General features: G+C 37.4%; 1 protein-coding gene across 2 annotated transcripts in view; it reads right to left on the bottom strand.

Moving 5' to 3' along the window:
* Positions 1-4,996: 4,996 nt before the first annotated feature.
* LONRF1 (LON peptidase N-terminal domain and ring finger 1) overlaps positions 4,997-19,018 on the bottom strand; it is a 28,951-nt gene continuing 14,929 nt past the window's right edge. Inside the window, exons 5-12 of one of the 2 annotated variants that reach the window (XM_081046633.1) lie at positions 18,575-18,815; positions 18,383-18,479; positions 16,970-17,084; positions 13,621-13,742; positions 11,231-11,389; positions 10,946-11,108; positions 9,388-9,540; positions 4,997-6,901 (exon numbers count right to left, since the gene is read on the bottom strand). In XM_081046633.1, the coding sequence (XP_080902759.1) occupies positions 6,743-6,901; positions 9,388-9,540; positions 10,946-11,108; positions 11,231-11,389; positions 13,621-13,742; positions 16,970-17,084; positions 18,383-18,479; positions 18,575-18,815 (1,209 nt within the window). In that variant the 3' untranslated portion in view covers positions 4,997-6,742. Of the gene's footprint in view, positions 8,030-9,387; positions 9,541-10,945; positions 11,109-11,230; positions 11,390-13,620; positions 13,743-16,969; positions 17,085-18,382; positions 18,480-18,574; positions 18,816-19,018 lie in introns of both variants that reach the window. The other variant, XM_081046632.1, reaches the window with a different exon arrangement.

Genomic DNA, 19,018 nt, shown 5'->3' with positions numbered 1-19,018 from the left:
GTACCATTTTAATAGACAGCATGAAGGTTGAGATTTGATAGTCACGTTAGTGTCAATTTTTGATCTTTGAAAGCTCATGGGGGACATTTTAGATTTATTGAGACTTATTTCTGCAACTAAGGAAATGTGGCAGACGGTGCCTCCTGCTGCATTTTTTCCAATTTTCTACCAATTTAGTATGCAGAAACCTCCAGAAAGCCTCTTCCATCTAAAAACATGTCCAAACTTAGAGGGTTCGATAATTGGAATGGTGGGGAGGAATAGTGAGAATATTTAGCTTTTTATATGTCCATATTATTTTTCTTTTAAAATGTGTATTATTCTTATTATATTAAAACAAACCACCAAGACAATCATCTACATCAGTGAGTGGTGAGCAGTCAGCCCAACCCTTACTTTTGGGTTTGGGCAGTATTCTTCACTGCATTTGCAAGTCTTTCTGGTTACCCGTGGGAAGCAGGAAGGACATCTGAACCTAGATATTTACAAGCAAGTCCTCCTATCTCCTCCACTTCCTCCCCACCCAGGCACTGTGCAGGAAAACAGGCTACAATGAGCAGGTCTAAAAGCCTGACATTTCAGCCTGCAGTTAATCTTCCTAGCCACCAGGTGACGCTTGTGTGTCCCTACCAGTAAAGAGATTTAAGTAATAATCTAGACAGAAATTGTTAGAAATTTGGGACATTTGGCAAATTACCAGATTACCCAATGGAGAAATGGACTGTAGGTGTTTTTTGACACGTTTTTATGAGATCAGAAACTGTAAGTTTAGTTCTCAAGGGCCGATACGAGTATTTCAAGTAACTGTCCCAGTGCTGGGCACAAGGTAAAGGTTAATAAATATTTTTGGAACCAAAGATCTAATTGTGAATACAGTACTGTCTTACTGAAAGAGATCTAGAGTCTCTCCATTTGATATTTTTAACTTTCATATATTGTCACCAATATGGTGCAGAACTAGCATAAGTATCTGTAAAATTAAGAATGAAAATAACTTAAGGACATGACTTCATGACATTTCCATTTCCCTACAAACCCCATTGAGCTCTTCATTTTGAAAACGGAACCAGGTTAGTGCTACGTGAAATACTTTGTTCATGTTTGTATTGATAGGCAGTCTTTCTACAGGTATTCATTAACTACTATACACATGAAGTGTTAGAATCATTCAGGTATTTTGACTTGGGGTGGGAGGATGGTTTTCCTTATCTATGTGTGTTGCATTTACCAGCTCCTCTTGAGTAGATTTATGTACAGATGTTTCTGGAGCCTAAGGCATGATTATTTTGAGTATTACCTGCTGATTTGTCCCTAAGTCCTTTTCTTTCCTCATTTTTGGCAATTTTATGTCTGCCTATCAATTCTCCAACTCTCGAATTAATTGTAAGAGATGAGTTACTAGAATCAGTTCTAATCTGAAAGGTTTCCACGAGTTTCAGCACCACTCTCCTATAGTCTTTGCATCATAATCCTTGTGTCGGGCTGAAATGAGGCTGCCGTAACAACTTACCCCAAACTGGGTGCCTTCAAACAATATAGTCTCTCACAACAGTGGAGACTAAAAGTCCAAAATCAAGATGTCACCAAGGTCATGTTCCCTCCATAACCTTTAGGGGAGGATTCTTCCTTGCCTCTTCCAGCTTGCTGGTACCCTCAGGCATTCCTTGGCTCAGTTCTTTGCTTCCATCGCCACATGGCTGTCTTTTCTCTGTCTTCGGGCTTCACATGACATTGTCCTCTCTTCTGGTCTTATAAGGACATTAGTCCTAAGGGACTAAGGGCTCACACTACCCCAGTATGTCCTTATCTTAACTAATTACATCTGCACAATTGACCTTATTTCTAAATAAGGTCATACTCTGAGGTTCCAGCAGTAGGACTTCAACATGTTTTGGGGGGACACAATTCAACCTCTAAACTATTTAACTACTTACTGTTTCAGTTTCCTGATCTGTACACAAATGCCTACTTTACAGGATTTTTGAGAATTACATGTGCTCACCACCTTTTGAAATTAAACCTATAGTCTTTTCAATATCTTAAGTTGTGACAAAAAAAAATTCTTTAAGGATACATTTTCAGTGAACAGCCAAAGCTATTTGGAGGCAAGTCTGCAAGAGAGCTCGTTTACTAAGCCGGGTCATAAATGTGTTCTCCACAGAAAATATTAAATACTTTTGAATGTCGGAATTCAAACATTGGCTTAGGAAGAAAGTTCCCACGTATCACTGAGCCAGTCGTCTCATTGCAGAGCAGCGCCACACAACTGAGTTCCTGCTGCTGTTTTGTTCGTCCTCGGTCCATCTGTGTAAGTTTGCCTTATTGTTTCCCTTTAAATGGATGAATTTGGTCACTAAGAAAGCAAGTAGATTATTTTATTAGTCTTTAGTTTTGGGAAAATTCCTTGTATTATTTGTTTCTTCTCTTTTACTTTTAAGAAATGGCTATTATATAGACACTAAAACCTGGAATCACAAACAATCCAATTAAAAAAATTGGATTTTCAGGCAGAGGACCTGAATAGACATTTCTCCAAAGAGGACATAGAGATGGTCAACAGACATGAAAAGATGCTCAATGTCACTAATCATCAGAGAAATACAAATAAAAACCACAATGAGATACCACCTCACACCTGTCAGAATGGCCATCATCAATAAATCAACAAACAAGTGTTGGGGAGGGTGGAGATAAAAGGGAACCCTCATGCACTGCTGGTGGGATTGAACATTGGTACAGCTACTATGGAAATCAGTATGGAGGTATCTCAAAAAACTGAAAATGGAACTACCTTATGACCCAGCAATTCCATTCCTGGGTATTTATCCAAAGAAATCCAAAACACTAATCTGAAAAACTTTATACACCCCTATGTTTGCTGCAGCGCTACTCACAATAGCCAAGATATGGAAACACCTGAAATGCCCATCAATAGACGAGTGGATAAGAAGAGGTGGTACATTTATACAATGGAATATTACCCTGCCATAAAAAAACAATGAAATCTTACCATTTGCAACAACATGGATGGACCTAGAGGATATTATGCTAAGTCAGACTGAGAAAGACAGAAACAATATGATCTCACTCATGTGGAATCTAAAGAACAGAACAAAAGAGCAAACAAAACGGAAACAGACTTATAAACACAGAGAAAAAAACTGATGGTTGCTAGATGGGGGAGGATGGGTGAGAAAGGTGAAGGGATTAGGAAGTACACATTGGTAGTCACAAAATAGTCCAGGGAATGTGAAATACAGTATGGAAGATAGTTAATAATGTGAAAACTATGTATGGTGTCAGATGAGTACTAGACTTATCAAGAGATCATTGAATAAATTTATATAAAGTGCCTAACCACTGCACTGAACAGCTGAAACTAATATAAAAATAATACTGAACGTCAACTACAATTAAATATATATACATGGTCATGGGATGTAAAGTACAGCACAGGGAATATAGTCAATAGGATTGTAAGCTACGTACGGTGTCAAACAGGTAGACTTGTTGGGTTATCACTGTGTGAGGGGTGTAAATGTCTAATCATTACGTTGTTTTGTACACCTGAAACTAATAAAAAATTTGAATCAATCTTCTATGTTTCAAGTTTTCCCTCATCGTCTGACTCTATTGATCTCTGTGCTATGTTCTGGAAAGCACGCCCACTCAATCCTCCACTTCATTCATTCATTCTCCTGTATAGCTCATCTACTTTAGTTTTATCATTCACTCATTGATTCAACAAACTTTTATTGAATGCTTCTAGTGTCAGGGGCTGTTTGAAGAAATCTTTTAGATTCCCAGATCTTGTTTGGAATTACACATCCTCAAACCTAAGGATATTGAGTTTGTTGTCTTGTTTAGAATGTTTTTCCTCAAATTTCTAGGATTTAATTGTTTACTCATCTTTCTCATTTGGGATCCCTGTTCATTTGAGATTGCTCATTCGGTCAGCCTTATTGATGGTGGGATTATACTGGAACAAACTGACATGTGAGCAGGTCTGTGGCTTGCTCTCTGTGCACAAGGGCCCTCCATCCTATTGGGAATCTGTAGTTAAGATTTCATGGGTCTTCCTTGGCCCAATGCCCACATGTGCTTTGGCCGGACAAGCGATCCTGCTGCCCGCTGCCAAGCCCAAGTGGGGGAGAGGACCAAATGATCCAGGCATGTAAAGGGGAGCCTCCCTAAGGAATCCGCTGGAGCATTCCAAGACCCTCTCCCAGTTTCAGGTTTCCCTATAGTCTTCCATTTCTGTAAAGCTATGCTCTCCTCTGCATCTTTATCTAATTTCCCTTCTTAACTGGCATTAATTTCAATCCTGTTGCGGTCAGCCTATGCTTGGAGCTTAAGTCTGTTTAAACTGTTAGACACCGGTCATAATACTCAGGAGAGGTTTCTGTATTTAAGTCAGCTATCTCCTGTGAGTGCCATAAGCAAAGTGCGAGGAAAGTTCCATCTGAGTGAAGGGATCCAAGTTGGATCGCAGAGAACAAGAAGAACTGGACTTGTCCAAACAGGTGTATAAAAGCGGCAACTAGCTACTTTGGCTTGAAATGTTGAATTCATGACAGAACTTAAGTCACTCAAAGTGATAAGGGAAAAAAATCTGTCACATGCCTTTTCTCTCTCTTTTTTTTTTTTTAAATAAACTATATGGAAAGTACAATAAGAAAAAGTTTCCAGAGATTTAAAAAATATCTATAGACAACAGTAATTATCAGAGATCATCTATCACAAAATTAAGGTCGAATGATAAGTAAAACACAGGACTTCTCGTTAGTATGTGTGAGCATATGTGGAGACTGCATAGTGCCGATTTGTGTGTGTGTGTGTGAGCGTGTACACACATACGCACACACGCATATTAGACGTAGATTCAGCACCACGTAACTCCCACTGCCTTCTGATACACATTTTGAGGACTACATAGTTCAACTTTTTACTTATACTACCCAGACACTATTTAACAGGCATTTAGTAGTTTTTTATTACAAGAAAGTTTAATCTGACACTTTAGAAACTGTTGATAAGGTACTTTTAGGGAATGGGCTGCTTTAGACAATGTTTTCTGCAGAACTAATGAACAGATTCTCAATTACCATAATTGAGGGGGCAAAGGGTGGTCCTCTAAGCAGTCATTTCTGGATATATTTTTATAAAAGCATTCAACATTAAAAGGTGATTTAGTTATATTTGGAAAATCCTAGCTGGGAAACTGGGGACTGAAATGGTCAAGTACGTTACCAAGAGGAGTACAAATGGGGGTAACATGTACGTAAGATTTTTATCTTTATCCTAAAGGAACATGGTTTTTTAAAAGGTTGAAAAATAGCACTTTAGAGGATGGTTCTAGGGCTGCAAGTCTCCTTAAGACACTACCTTGTTTGTTTGGTCAAAAATACTACATTGTTTGGTCAAAAATTGACCAAAAAAGTGTTTTGAAAGCTGTAATTTATGTCTCATGGCTCAAAACAATAAGCAAAACTCATTTGTTATTTTACTATATGCAGTTTGATACCTCCACTAACTTTTTTACATTAACCTAAAATTTAAGAAAACAAATTATTATGAATTTAGCTTTTATTCAAAATTAAATAAGCAAAAGCAAAAATTTTAAGAAACTTTTACAAATTACTTACATAAAGAAAGTTAATAGGGACAGTCACCAGTCTGCAACAAATAATTACAAAAGGTATCTAGGACAGCATGAATATAAACCATGTCACAGCATGGCGATCTAATTGTGATATGAATAAGGCATAACTAACAATTGCACCAAGACCAGAATTAAAAAATAAAACATACTTTAAAAGCTTAGTTCTACATTAAGCTTCTCTTTCCTCAGATCCATAATGGGTTTATACTATGCAAGTTTTAAAAACAAACACATCATGTCAAACTATAAATTACATAGATAGACAGTTAACGTGAAAAGCCCCCTAAAATGTACAAACTAACTGGTACTGAATTGAGTTCTCCATTTACCTTTATGTACAATTAAATGTAAACCATATTTTCACAGTTTTAAGTGTTTTATGAATAGACGCACAGTACCATGTCAGGTTTGCAATTGTTCCTGAAAACTGGCTCTAGGTTCTGCATCCATTGCCTGTCGGCCATTGGGATGCAAGTATTTACATAAAGAAGAAACTGTGTCATAGTCAATGGTCAAGACCGTTCAGCAAGAGCAGGATTTCCAACAAAGAGTGACACTCAATACCATACTTTACCTACTTGTGCAAATATAAGCATTAGGACAGAGAAATCTGAGGCGAATTCAATTTGCAAACACTTGTATCCCTACTGTTGTAAACTTGGGCAATAAATGACCTTAGGCAAGTTCTGCTCTCTATGGCTTTTTTTCTTTTGAAAATGTTAAAGCCAGAGAAAATGCGCACATACTACCCACACCCACGCACACACGCATTCCACATACACACACGGAGTTCTCATTTCACTGTAGAATATGGTACATAGTGCAAATTCATCACAATGTAGAGGTTCAACACACAATTGCTGTGTGTTTTTCTGTGCAAGTTCTTAGTGGTCTAAATCCTAGTTGAAGGTATTCATTTGCAGAACCACATGATTCCGGAGGTTGAAGGGAAAAAAAAACCCAAAACAGAACAGTTTCATTACATTTCTCAAACCAGCACTGGATGTGAAAGGCAGCGGACAACCTGGCCATCAACACAGCCAGATTAGGGTAACTTTAAAGGAATATCCAAGCAGTTAGTTACTTAGATTGGTCTCTAGAAAAATAGGTCAATATATGTTGTATCTTTGTCAACCGTTCTTTGAAAGACTTCATTGACAAAACCGACAGTTGATAGCGGGGATCTACAGGAAGAACTGCAAGAAGCCACCAACACCAGGCAGGTCCATTGGGAGTCACCTAAAAACAATCAACATTTCATAGTAAAACAAGTATTTATGTAATCACAACAGTTAACAAACCACCAATAAGCTAGCCTTTATCGAGCACTTTCCCACATCAGGTCCCATTTCAAATTCTTTAAACAATCATGTAAGGAAGGTTATCACTATGCCCGTATTAAATGGGAAAACTGAAGCTCAGAAATATAATACAAACTGTCCAAGGTCCTCGGCTGACGTGTGGCAGAGCCAAGATTCAAACCCAGACCTGACTCCACAGCCAACCCTCTTTCCTCTGCATTGCACCGCCTTACAGCGAGTTTCTCAAGCTCAGGCGACTCGCATTTGGAACCAGATGGTTCTTTGTTATGAGAACTGTCCTGTATGTTGTAGCATATTTAGCAGCACCTCTGAACTCTACTAGACGCCAGTAGTACCTCCCTGGTTGTCATAGTTAAAAATGTCTCCAGATACTGCCAAATGTCCCATTACAGGGGCAAAATTGTCCCAAGCTGAGAACTGCTTTCTTAAAATAGATATTTAAAACATTAAGAAAAGTTAATGGATATTTCAAAATTTCTTCAAAGAATTGTTGAATCCTAGGAAAGACAGAAAAAGGTCTCAGCTTCTAGTTTCATTTGAAACATAAACCTATCTCCAGAAAAGCAGCTCCTCTGATGACTACAGGCTATTGAAAGAACTAGAATTCATATAAAAGAACTTTTAAGCCACTTTTACTACACATTGAATTACTTTTTACTGAACATGAAACACAAGGTTTCAGGACAAAAGGAGCTGTGACATTAGTGTTGATCTCAACACGCTCCTCTTAGAATCAAAGTAGATTTCTGTATTTGTGTACTGTCTGTTCCCAACTCAGCATCACGATCACCTCCTTCTGCATTTCAGAGACATCAGAAATTACATTTCCGGGAATCCCCCCTTCCCCATTCAGTTCCAGGTGAGACTTGGCCAAGGAGAGGCACTCCTGTGAGATGTGAAGTTGGAAGAAAGGAAGCTGTTGTTCTCTGGAGACTGTTGCCAAGGGCGGCAGCTGGAAGATTTGTAGAAGCGTTCCAAAGAACTCTTGCAGACCACCTGCTCCACCACAGCAGATGAGATTCTGGTGGAGACTTCCCTGGGAGTCCTAGGAACGACAACAGCTTGCCTGTAAGGCGCTGAGCAGCACCGGGCATCGCCGGCAGGCAGAGCCCAGTGGCAGCAGGTTCCCTGACCTCTACTGATGACGCCCCTGATCTTCACTCCTCAGCTCTCCCAACGCTGTGTCTACTCTACATCCTACAGTAAACCATTAGGCCCTGGAATATAGAGAGTGGCTGCTTCTGTTTTCCTGACTGAATCCTGACTTATACACATGACTAACAGAAAACAGTGGTAGAGGATAGGATAATAAAACATAAAGGTGAAGGTGACGGGAAAGTAATGTTGAATTGTTCCAACAAGTTGGTTTGTTGGTTTGTTAACATTTAAAATTTCCTTATTCAATTTTGTCCTTATCAAAAGCTATTTCTATCCAGTTGAATCAGGCTCAGGTAGCCAGGATCAAACATACGTGTGGCAACTAATAACATCCTAGATACAGAACGAGTTCTCAATTTGGAGATGGTCTGTATAGAAATTGCAAGTTCAGGTGAAGGATTCAGACAGACTTAGACCAACCTTTGAAAACTGGAATGAGAGGCAGTGTGCATCACTGTGAAACCTATTATCTCTCTGTCTTCATGTATTTATTTATAGCCATTCCTTTATGAAATCTATTACCTTCTGACCACAAACACTTGAATTCAATTCAATGAAAAAATGATGATCCCTAAAAGCTAGTGCTTTGATGAGTCTAAAATCAGATTCTCCAGAATAGTGACCCTTCTTTTATGCTTCTTACAGTGCCGACCGCACAGATCTGCTTACACAGAAAGTGCCTGCTATACATTGATTAGATTAAGCTTAAATGTCATCCCTAAGTACCTGAGCAAGACCCTTAAGAACAACAGCTTCATGTGGAGTGGAGTACTAAACATGAAGAGACAAAAATAAATTGAAGTGGCAGGATAAAGGTTGGGAATAAAAGGAGAGGTAAGAAAACATTTTTTTTCAAAGTGTAGAAAATGCTGCTTCTCAACTGTCAAAGAATAACAGCAACAGCTGCCTGGTTCGAAGGCACAGATGTCTCATAGTCACAAGTTACTAGATGGTACCATGTCCCATTTTTGATTTCTTATCCTTCTCTGGAAAATCCTCCATTTAAGGGCTTTCTCCTCCCTGTACTCACTCCCATAGGAACCTCAGCGGACACTTATTTCCATCCGCTTCCTGCATAAAATGTAGCAGATAGCACTGCACTAGAGAATATGATCATGATTCTAAAGACGGAAGACAAAAAGGAAATGTTGTGCAAGAAGGACAAAAAGAATAAAACTTAAAATCTACTAATTTAGGTTGACAAAAAAAGTGAGACTTTCGGAAACAGTATCAAAGCCATCATACCTGAAGGTTTTCCTCCCTCCCGGGCATTGATCCAAAATGCTGAAGAATTTGGCTTCGAAACCTGTCTCTTAAATTTTGAAACCAGCTGCAGGCTTGAGAGTATACCAAATCATGAAGCTGTCTGAGATTCTCTATCTCATCTTCATTTTCAACCTAGAAATAACAACAGTTACTAAGATTTCTGTGTCTAATCTTTTTCTAATATCACTGACCCTATAAAAATGAAAAAAGAAACAAAAATAGGGAACACCTATTTCAGTGCTGGATCAGAGAATATTATTGTTACGCAGCATATTAATATATCATATATTTCTGCCTCACATAATGCCAATGGGCCAGACTAAAGAAAGACAGCAAGGCCTGACCTCCACCTAGCATTGCTGAGTTAGCAATGCAATATTGCCGAGACCTACTAACAGCTCCCCATTCGGAGGGGGAAGACTGAGAGGGAGTTCTCGGACCAAGGTCTACATGAATTTGGAATTCCTTTTGTCTTTATGGATCACTGGCTTTAAAAGCAGAGGAACAAAAACCCAGAAGAATACAGGTGCTATAATAACAGGAAAGACTGGGGAAGGGGTTTAAGGTGCAGATGACATGGCAGAAAAGCGTAACAAGATGGAAGACAAGCATAATTCTATCTTTTCCCAGGAAACTGGCTCAAAACACAAAAACAAAAACAAAAATGCAATAAATAACTTAGCTTATAAAGTCAGTATATCAAAAGACAGGGAGAAAAATTATGCAATGATGAACCTCTGCTATAAAGGCCCAAGGCTGTGGCTACCTCCATCGCCTCTGTACACCCTTCTGACTACTGGATCGTGAAACTGCAAATGTAAAATTAAATGCATAAGCCTTCCAGCCTGAGATCCAGAGGAGCAGTCTGATCAAAGGCCGGTGGGAAGATGGAACGTTAACTCATCATTTCATATTGACTTCTTTAACACTCTTATATCCCACTCACTACCTGCTCTATTCCATATACATTCAGGCATCTGAACAAATACCAGGCCTGACTCAGCCTTTCACACATCAAGGATGATTCAGTATGAAAACAACAAAGAGACTCTAAAAACATTCTGAAATATAAAAGGTTAAGTCTATAGGACACAGGAGACAAAAGAATGTACTTTTCATTTTTGAAAGATTTGAAATGAAACACAAAATGATAGTTTAAAAGGCATCTGCTTTTTGCACAACGTGAATGCACTTAATAACACTGAATTATACACTTAAAAATGGTTAAAATTCAATCCACTGCTACAGTCAAGCACCTCCCATGCAGATGCACACAAATATTGTAGGTACTGTGCTGGGTGTTGAGCCTGGAGAAAGGAAGAGAATCTAAGTTCTGGTCTCTGAAGTTCTCTTGGAATTCACAATGATGAAGAACAAGGTAAGAAAAAGTAATCTGGAGCTAATCTGCATAAGGACAGATGAGGGCCTCTACTAGGAAGAAGTGTTTCCCGGGCCTGGAAAATATCAGCCCGGATGCCTACACAGCACCTAGGACCGAGCACAACAAAGTGTGCTGGAAAAGGGTAGTTTGTAGTACCTTCACATCTTCCAGATATTCAATGTCTGCAGTGCAATATCCATCCTTCATTCCTCTTTTTAAAACCCTAAACCGCTTTCCTCCAACTGTATCAACCACAGACCGTCCATCAGGTAAGAAATGTACATTTCTAATTTGCAACATACAACCATAATCTGCAAAACTAGAAGAAAAACTCTAATTAATATCAAAGCTCAAGTAACAAACATGCAAGTTCTCAACAATATTCAAAGAAAGTTCCAATGTAAATAAAAACATGAATTACTGAAGTACACAAAAGCATACCCATTTTGTGTATCACTGACACACATCCCAAACTGTTTAGTTCCAGTTTGTATACTTCTTCGAATCATCAGTCTGTATCTTGGCTCAAATACATGAAGAGGGCAAGGCACAGTGGGATAGGCCATAGTGCAAACAAATATTGGAACATTCTTGGTCAAGCTGAAGAAGAGAAAACTTTCATTATTATATATCAGAACACACAACCAAAATGACTAAAGCTGCAAATGTAGTAAATTACTATTAAAAAAAAAATGAGCTCTAAATACGGTGAATTTTATTCTTGGCAAGAACAACAGTCAGTATCCCTTTTATTAAGCTTGCACTGATACAATATTAACACTAAAAATCTGTTTGTGATCTGCTTATTTATACCAGTCAACTTAAATTTGAGATACCAGGTTACCCTATAGAGCTAAATATCTTTATGAATGAAAAAGCAAGTGATTATAATTACAGTTTTATATTAAAAATCTGTTTACATCTGTAACGTGATTGAGCTAATACCTTTTATCTGTAAAACACTCTTACTCTGAGAAAACAATAAGAAGCCGGCCCAGTGGCTCATGTGGTTGTAGTGCTGAGCTCCTAATGCCCAGGTCACTGGTTCGAGTCCTACACGGGCCAGTGACTTGCGCCCTCTACAGCTAAGATTGTGAACAACAGCTCAGAGCTGGGCGGCTGTGAGCAGCAGGAGGTTGGTGAGAGCTGCGAAGAGCTGCTGTGAGCAGCTCACCGATGAGACCAACTGCCTCAGCCGGTTGGGGGGGGAGGAGCACAAGGCTCACAATACCAGCACAGGCCAGGGAGCTGTGTCCTACACTACTAGACTGAGAAACAACAGCTTGAACAGGAGTGGAGGGAGGAGGTGGAAGAAAGGGGGGAAAAAAGAAAATAAGAAAAAATGTGCTCCCACAAAAGACAAAAAGCAAATCATTAAAAATTCTTAGGCATTAAAAACATTTTCAGGGCAGCTGGATAGCTCAGTTGGTCAGAGCGCAAGCTCTCAACAAGGTTGCCGGTTCAATTCCCGCATGGAATGGTTGGTTGTGCCCCCTGCAACTCAAGATTGAAAATGGCGACTGGACTTGGAGCTGAGCTGCGCCCTCCACAACTAGATTGAAGGACAAGGACTTGGAGCTGATGGTCCCTGGAGAAACGCACTGTCCCTAATATTCCCAGTAAGTTTAAAAAATATTTTCAAACTCACTATCAAAAACAGATAATAACACTTTTTCCAGATACTTAAAATGATACATTTTTCATTGCCAGATTGGCAGAAAATAAGAAGGATACAGATATATGCAATGCCCAGCTTTGGCAAGGGTATGGGGAAAACTGACAGCGCAGGGGATAGTTTGAAACAATACAACCACAAGGGAGAGAATTTGGCTATATACATCAAAAACTTTTAAAAATGTTCGTATCCTTTGAACCAACTGCCTTTTTTCCCCCCAAGTACTATAATTAACTTTTATAGTTTTAAATTAGTTTTAAATTTTATAGTTTTAAATTTTAAAGTTTTAAATTAACTTTTAAAAAATGTTCAATGTAGCACTGTGTATAACAGCCAAAACTTAGAAGCAAAAAGAGAGGACTAGTAAATTATGACATAACCATAAAATGGGATACTATGTTTAAATGTCTATATGAATGAGAAAAGGTTATAAAATAATATGAATAAAATTATCCCATCTGAGTTTAAAATCTATTTATATATATATCAAAATCTGCAAGGATTTTATGCCCAAACGCCAAAGGAGATTCCCTTTGGGTTACAGATTATGGCTTTTTCCCCCCTTGCTCATCTGTTTTCTAGTTCATCTTCAAAAGCACTATAAATTACTTATATAAAAGTGATATTTAATAAAAATGTTTAATATACTAGTGCTAGTTCCTCTACTTTTAAACTGAAAATTTGGCCCCTAAGTCATGCCTCCTCTCCTTCGAATTTTAGTCTCAGGTCTCAAAGTCCCACCTTCCAAACTTCTAATTGGATCCCCCTGCCAATCTAGGCCATTTATCCGCTACCTTTCTCCTGCCCTGCCTCGATAGGTTGCTGATGATGAGGATTGCTGTTCCTACCAGCTACACCTCTCCATTCCCCATTCCACTGCCTTAAGTCACTGTAAGAAACCCTTTGCCTACCTAAAATATTGAGTTTAGTGAAAAGAGCTAATTCCCAACAGGACGCCTGGAAGTTGCCAAATTAACTTTTAAAAAATTCTGTTGAGGACAGGGAAGCTCACCAACATTTGTTTTAAAAATATACCTTTGACTAGACTGGGTTGAACTAAAGTCAGGATCCAGCTTGTTGTGAGATTTCTCCTTACTATTTGAAAGGGTAGTAGTTCGTAATTTGATTGTATTAATTTTTATGAGAAGACACTTACTGTGATAGTTCAGCAGTTTCTTCATCATATATTTTTTTTCTCTCAGAGAGCTCATCAGGCAGATACTTCACTATTAATTCTTCCAACAGCTGTGTGACACAGTACCTCCTATCGGCTAGATACTAGAAGACAATATTATTTTACATTCCAATATTTTTTCCTCCAGTATAAAACAGACAAAACAGTTTTAATTGATATAGTAAAGCCTTTATTGCATATTTATACAGTCAATTCTGAATTAATTGAATTAGTGAGGGGGAACCTTACAACGAATGGATGATGCTAAACAGATAAGCCTGTCTGAAACTTTGTTCAAGAACATAATGACATGGTTGCAGCTTGAACCAAGCACTCTACATGACCTGTGTCTTGCTATGATCACAAATCCTTTATTAGCAGCTGTCAGCCCTGCACCCGCCATTTCCCACACCACAGGCCAATTTCCATCTGACAGCTCATGAGTACCTGAAATTAGCGTTTTAACTGAGAAACAAAAACAAGGTAAGGAATAAAGAAAATAATGCCTTATTTAAGAAAAGCAAAACTATTCCTTTTTTTGTTGTTATTCCCAACTTCAGTGGTAGTTTCCAAATAGTTTTTCTTTTAGCTTCTTCCACTGTCACGCCCCTATTACTCAGATCCTTATGAAGTAGTTGCTTTTCATATATTACCCCTCCCATATAAAATGCTACATTTGTACCACTCCCTCAATACTCTGAAAAATTGCCACCTTCATGCATTTTGGTGTCATTTTCTATTCCAACTGCTAAAAGCCACCTTTCACTCCTATGAAAACCTATCTATCTATCCTCTAAGATCTGGCTCCAATTTTACCTTTTTCATAAAGTTTTCTTTACTTTTCTGTCTCCCAAGAACCCCGTATTTTACTGCCTTTACCACATAAAAGGCAGTTACCATGCCCTGCACTGTATTACATGGACAGGGATACATCCTATCTCTGTAAATGAACTAAAAACTGCATAGGGGCAGGGACAGGTCAGAGGGTCTGCACCGGATTTTAGACAAAGAAAATGCCCAACACAAATTTATTTAATACAAATAGTGAGGAAAAACTCTTGGGAGACAATCACAAGATAAGGCAAAGAGAAGGCATCCTTTAATCTGTAAATTCAGCTTAAATAAGGGTTTGTCATTATCCAATGAAAAACAGAGTAGGAACCACGAGAGGTTAGGAAATGGGGAATAGTAGTGGTTTTCAAATTTTAGTATGAATCAAGGCTGATTAAAAAAGATTGTTGAGCCCCACCCCAGTGTTTCTTATTTAGTGGCTCTGGAGTGGGGTCTGAGAATGTATATTTCTAAGAAATTCCTGGGTGATACTGATGCTGCTGATCAGTCTGAGAATCACTGGGCGATAGGCTGGAGAGAGGTACTCATGAGAGGGTAATATAGACACAGGTAACTGAGGAGTTTGTTATAATAGTAATCAAAGTACAGACATTATAAAAAGCAATTTTATTACCATTTTCTATTAAATTAATAACGGTTTTAAAATTTAATACTCATGCATTATATTAAATTTGGGGAAATACAGCTTCTCTTACATTACTGATAGGAATTTAAATTTGTATAGCATTTCTAGGGACCTAGGCAATCTGGCAATTGGTTTTAAGAATCTTATAAACATATGACCTTTGAGCTAGTAATTTATCTCCCAGGAATTGACCCTATGGAAACTGGTTTTAAGAGTCTTATAAATATATGACCTTTGAGCTAGTAATTTACCTTCCAGGAATTTACCCTAAGGAAACAGTCAAAGATGCAAAGCATGGTATATTAAAAAAAGAGAACGAAATGTACAAATCCAATAGGGAAATGTTAAATCATTAGATTACTATACTGTTATCTTTAAAATATATTCAAATCAAAAACATAAGCAAAATAAAATGACAAGTAGGAAAAGTGTAAAACTGTAGAGTATATCAATTTTATTTTTTAAAAAATATATATTTAGATTTTACAATTTACATTATATAGGGTATCTTCAAAGTCGGGAAATAGGATAGTTATTTTTAAATAGTATGTTAGTTATATTTTTAAATAATGCTTTTTTTATTCTCCTTCAACCTCCAGACATTTTTTTAAGATGAAATATCTCTAAATTTAAAGCAATGTAGTTAATTGTTCATCTCCAAAAAAGCATAATAAATACACTAGAGTATCTAAAAACTGCAAACACAGGAAAAATAGCATAGTTAGAATATTTCACCTGAAAACATTGAGTACCTTAGTTGAAACTGTAACTAACAAACTCTATAAGAGTAAGTTTATCTTGTTTCCTGACTGTGAATATTCTGTATTTGGTTTTATGTTGTACATTATCAGTAAGACTCACATCAAATGTAACAATATTCATATGCTATTATATCTATATAGTTATGTTTTCTACGTAAGAAATAGCTATGTATATTCAAGAGCAAAATGGTTTTATCAATTTTTATTCATATTTGGAACAGTTTTTTTTCTGTCCACAATCCTGTCTACCACCAGAGACAGGCTCATTCTCCCTGAGCACTACGGTCACTGCAACTGGAACTCAGAATTATAAGGGTTTGGCCTCACCTTAAGGGATCTACAGTCCCCCATGCAGGACTGAGGGGGTGTTGTCCTCCCATCTGTTACAGAAGACACTCACCTGGGATCTAGCTGGTCTCCTAACAAGGTTACCAGTGCTGATCACTGACTCTACAAGAAGGGCTGTGGGAAACTGTGCCTCTCTCTCCTGTTCAGTCTACCTCTTTCTAGAGCTATGCTGTGCAGTGCGGTAGCCACTACTCATATGTGCCTACTTAAATGTAAATTAATTAAAATTAAACAAAATTAAAAATGCAGTTCCTCAGCCACAATAACCACATTTCAAGTGCTTAATAATTGCGACATATGGCCAGTGGCTACCGTGTTACACAGCACAGAAATAGATCATTGCTACCAATGCAGAAAGTTCCATTGGACAGAACCATTTCGATGTTAAGAGGGCTGGACTAGGCCTGAAATCTGGCCTTTTATTGGGAGTGGGAAGCAGGGCAGTTGGGTTTCCCCATTATTAAAATTCTCATCATTAAAACTGAACTTATTCCTTACCATGTACTTGACCATACCCCCTTGTTAAAAAAATTAAGTACAGGGGATCTCTCTGCTTTCCCGTAAGTTCTCCAATCTCACATTTCTCTAAAGCTAACACCTGGGTAATGAAATGTTATCCTTTTTGGTCACTCAGCATATATAATCTAATTCATTCTGAACATCATCATCACTATTTCTATGGCTGAACAGAAATCAAACCATGTGGCCAAAGTTAAGACAAACAGATAAATATATAAATGTTTACCTCTTTTAAGCTTTCTTTGCAAAGGGGACAATAGGGTGTATGATCTAAACAACGCTCAAGACAATTCTTACAGAATGAATGTCCACAAGGGGTTGTTACTGGCTCAAAAAACAACCTGAAATCAACCAGAATACATGTTAGTTTTCACATTAAATTACCTACTGGAAAAACTGAACAAACTGTAATAGAACTATAATACTAATCTCTTTAGACAAGGAAGAAGGAGGGTCTGGTGGATAAGACAAGAGGGAAGGGGCAGTGATAAATGCAATTACAACCTCCTGAAACTTTTAAAAGTTTTCTATCAACAGAGGTACCCTGCAAAGCACCTAGAGTTGTACTGACTAATACAATAGCCACTTGTACATGTGGCTCTAAACATTTGAAATGCAGCTCGTCCAAATTGAGATGTGCAGTAAACATAAAATGTATACAGATTTCAAAACCCTAGTACAAAAAATAAATATCATTAATAATTATTAAGTAGTAGCTTTTGTACAGATTCTTACTTTCTCATCTCTTTACAATTGGGTTTCTTAATAAGTTTATAAAAGCCTTACAATATAAAATTCATTAAAAGGAATAATCCAATGAATATTACAGTTGAATCCTAAATAAATATTAGGCTTAATGCCAAGTGTAATAAACAATACGGAAAAACTCATTTTACTTACATTACAATTATCTCCTGAGACACTTCTGAATTTCCTAGAAGTACTGTGAGATGTATAAGTACTTCAGAAATTGTCTTGTCTAATCCCCTCACCTCATAAATGAAGAAGCCTAGGCTCAGAGTTAGGAGACTTGCTCAGCAATATAGCTACTTACTCCAAGCCACACATGGCCAGCACCACGTCTCCTGCTTCTTCATGCGTTGCTCCTTTCACTCCACCAGTTTATGTAAATGGAAAATGTTCTTTCCAAACTATCATCTTTTAGCATTCTAAGCATTCTACATAATGGAAATCCTTATCCAATGGTACTTTAACAGGATTTTATGGTTAAAATATACAAACAAGATAGAAGCAGATACATATAATACATAATTAGAATTCTTACCGAAATCTAAAATCATGGATATATCTAAGTTTTAATAATAATACGTATAGCTTTTATAGTACGTCACAATTTCCCACGTACGTTTTATACTGAAGTCATTTGATTCTTACGACACAGCGAGAGGCTAGGCAAATATTCGCCTCACTTTGTAAGTAAGGAAAACCAAGATTCACACATTATTTGTCCAAGGTGTGAAAAGTCAACCTAGGACTAAAATTCTTATCTTTTGATATTTAGCACAGTATTAAGTTACTTACATTGCCTATTATTACAGAGTAGAGTAGCTTTATCTACCCTGTATTTTATTTACATTTACACAAAATATTTATCTTTTATAAAATTTTATATACTTACCTCATGCAGAGAGAACACTCAAAATCTGAGACATCTATCAATTCTTCTGGTATGTCACCATAAGTTAATGAAAATGTACAGACTTCATTGCGAGTTTCTATTTAAACAAAGACTTATCTTTAGGAAAAAGTTTAAAGGCCATTCTAAATCAATAAATAAATGTGTTTTATATGAGTATTTTGAAATTTTTACCTCCTTGCTTTTTAAGCTTATGTCTTCCATCTTCATTTACAATTATGTCCTGGTCTAAAAGAGACAACTTTCTTTTCAGCAGAGCACCGTTTTCTTGAACAGAGAGTAAAGGTTCTGAGGACACTCTTTTTAAACAATCCTCTCTGGCAGGCATTTCTGTTGAATTTATAGCCTGTGCTGACCGAGCACGATTTAAGCTTCCCTTGATAGGCTCTGACGTGACCTCTCGTATTTCTTCGTTCTATAAAAATACAATAACAAGGGGTAACTGTTTCTTTACTATCCTTAACTGCTGTTGCCAAGAATCAAACCGAAATTTCAATATTTTATAATATTCATTTTACTGTTCATTTAATAGCTCAACTTTAATTCCACAATCCTGGCAAGTAAATGATTTTTGCCAGTACTTATATAGCCCTAAATATCAAGCTGATTTATATTATA

Source organism: Rhinolophus hipposideros (genome assembly GCF_964194185.1).
Source record: "Rhinolophus hipposideros genome assembly, chromosome: 4".
NCBI classification, from domain to species: Eukaryota; Metazoa; Chordata; class Mammalia; order Chiroptera; family Rhinolophidae; genus Rhinolophus; species Rhinolophus hipposideros.
The sequence above is the reverse complement of the archived record's forward strand: the minus strand, read 5'-3'. Positions and strand labels throughout refer to the sequence as shown.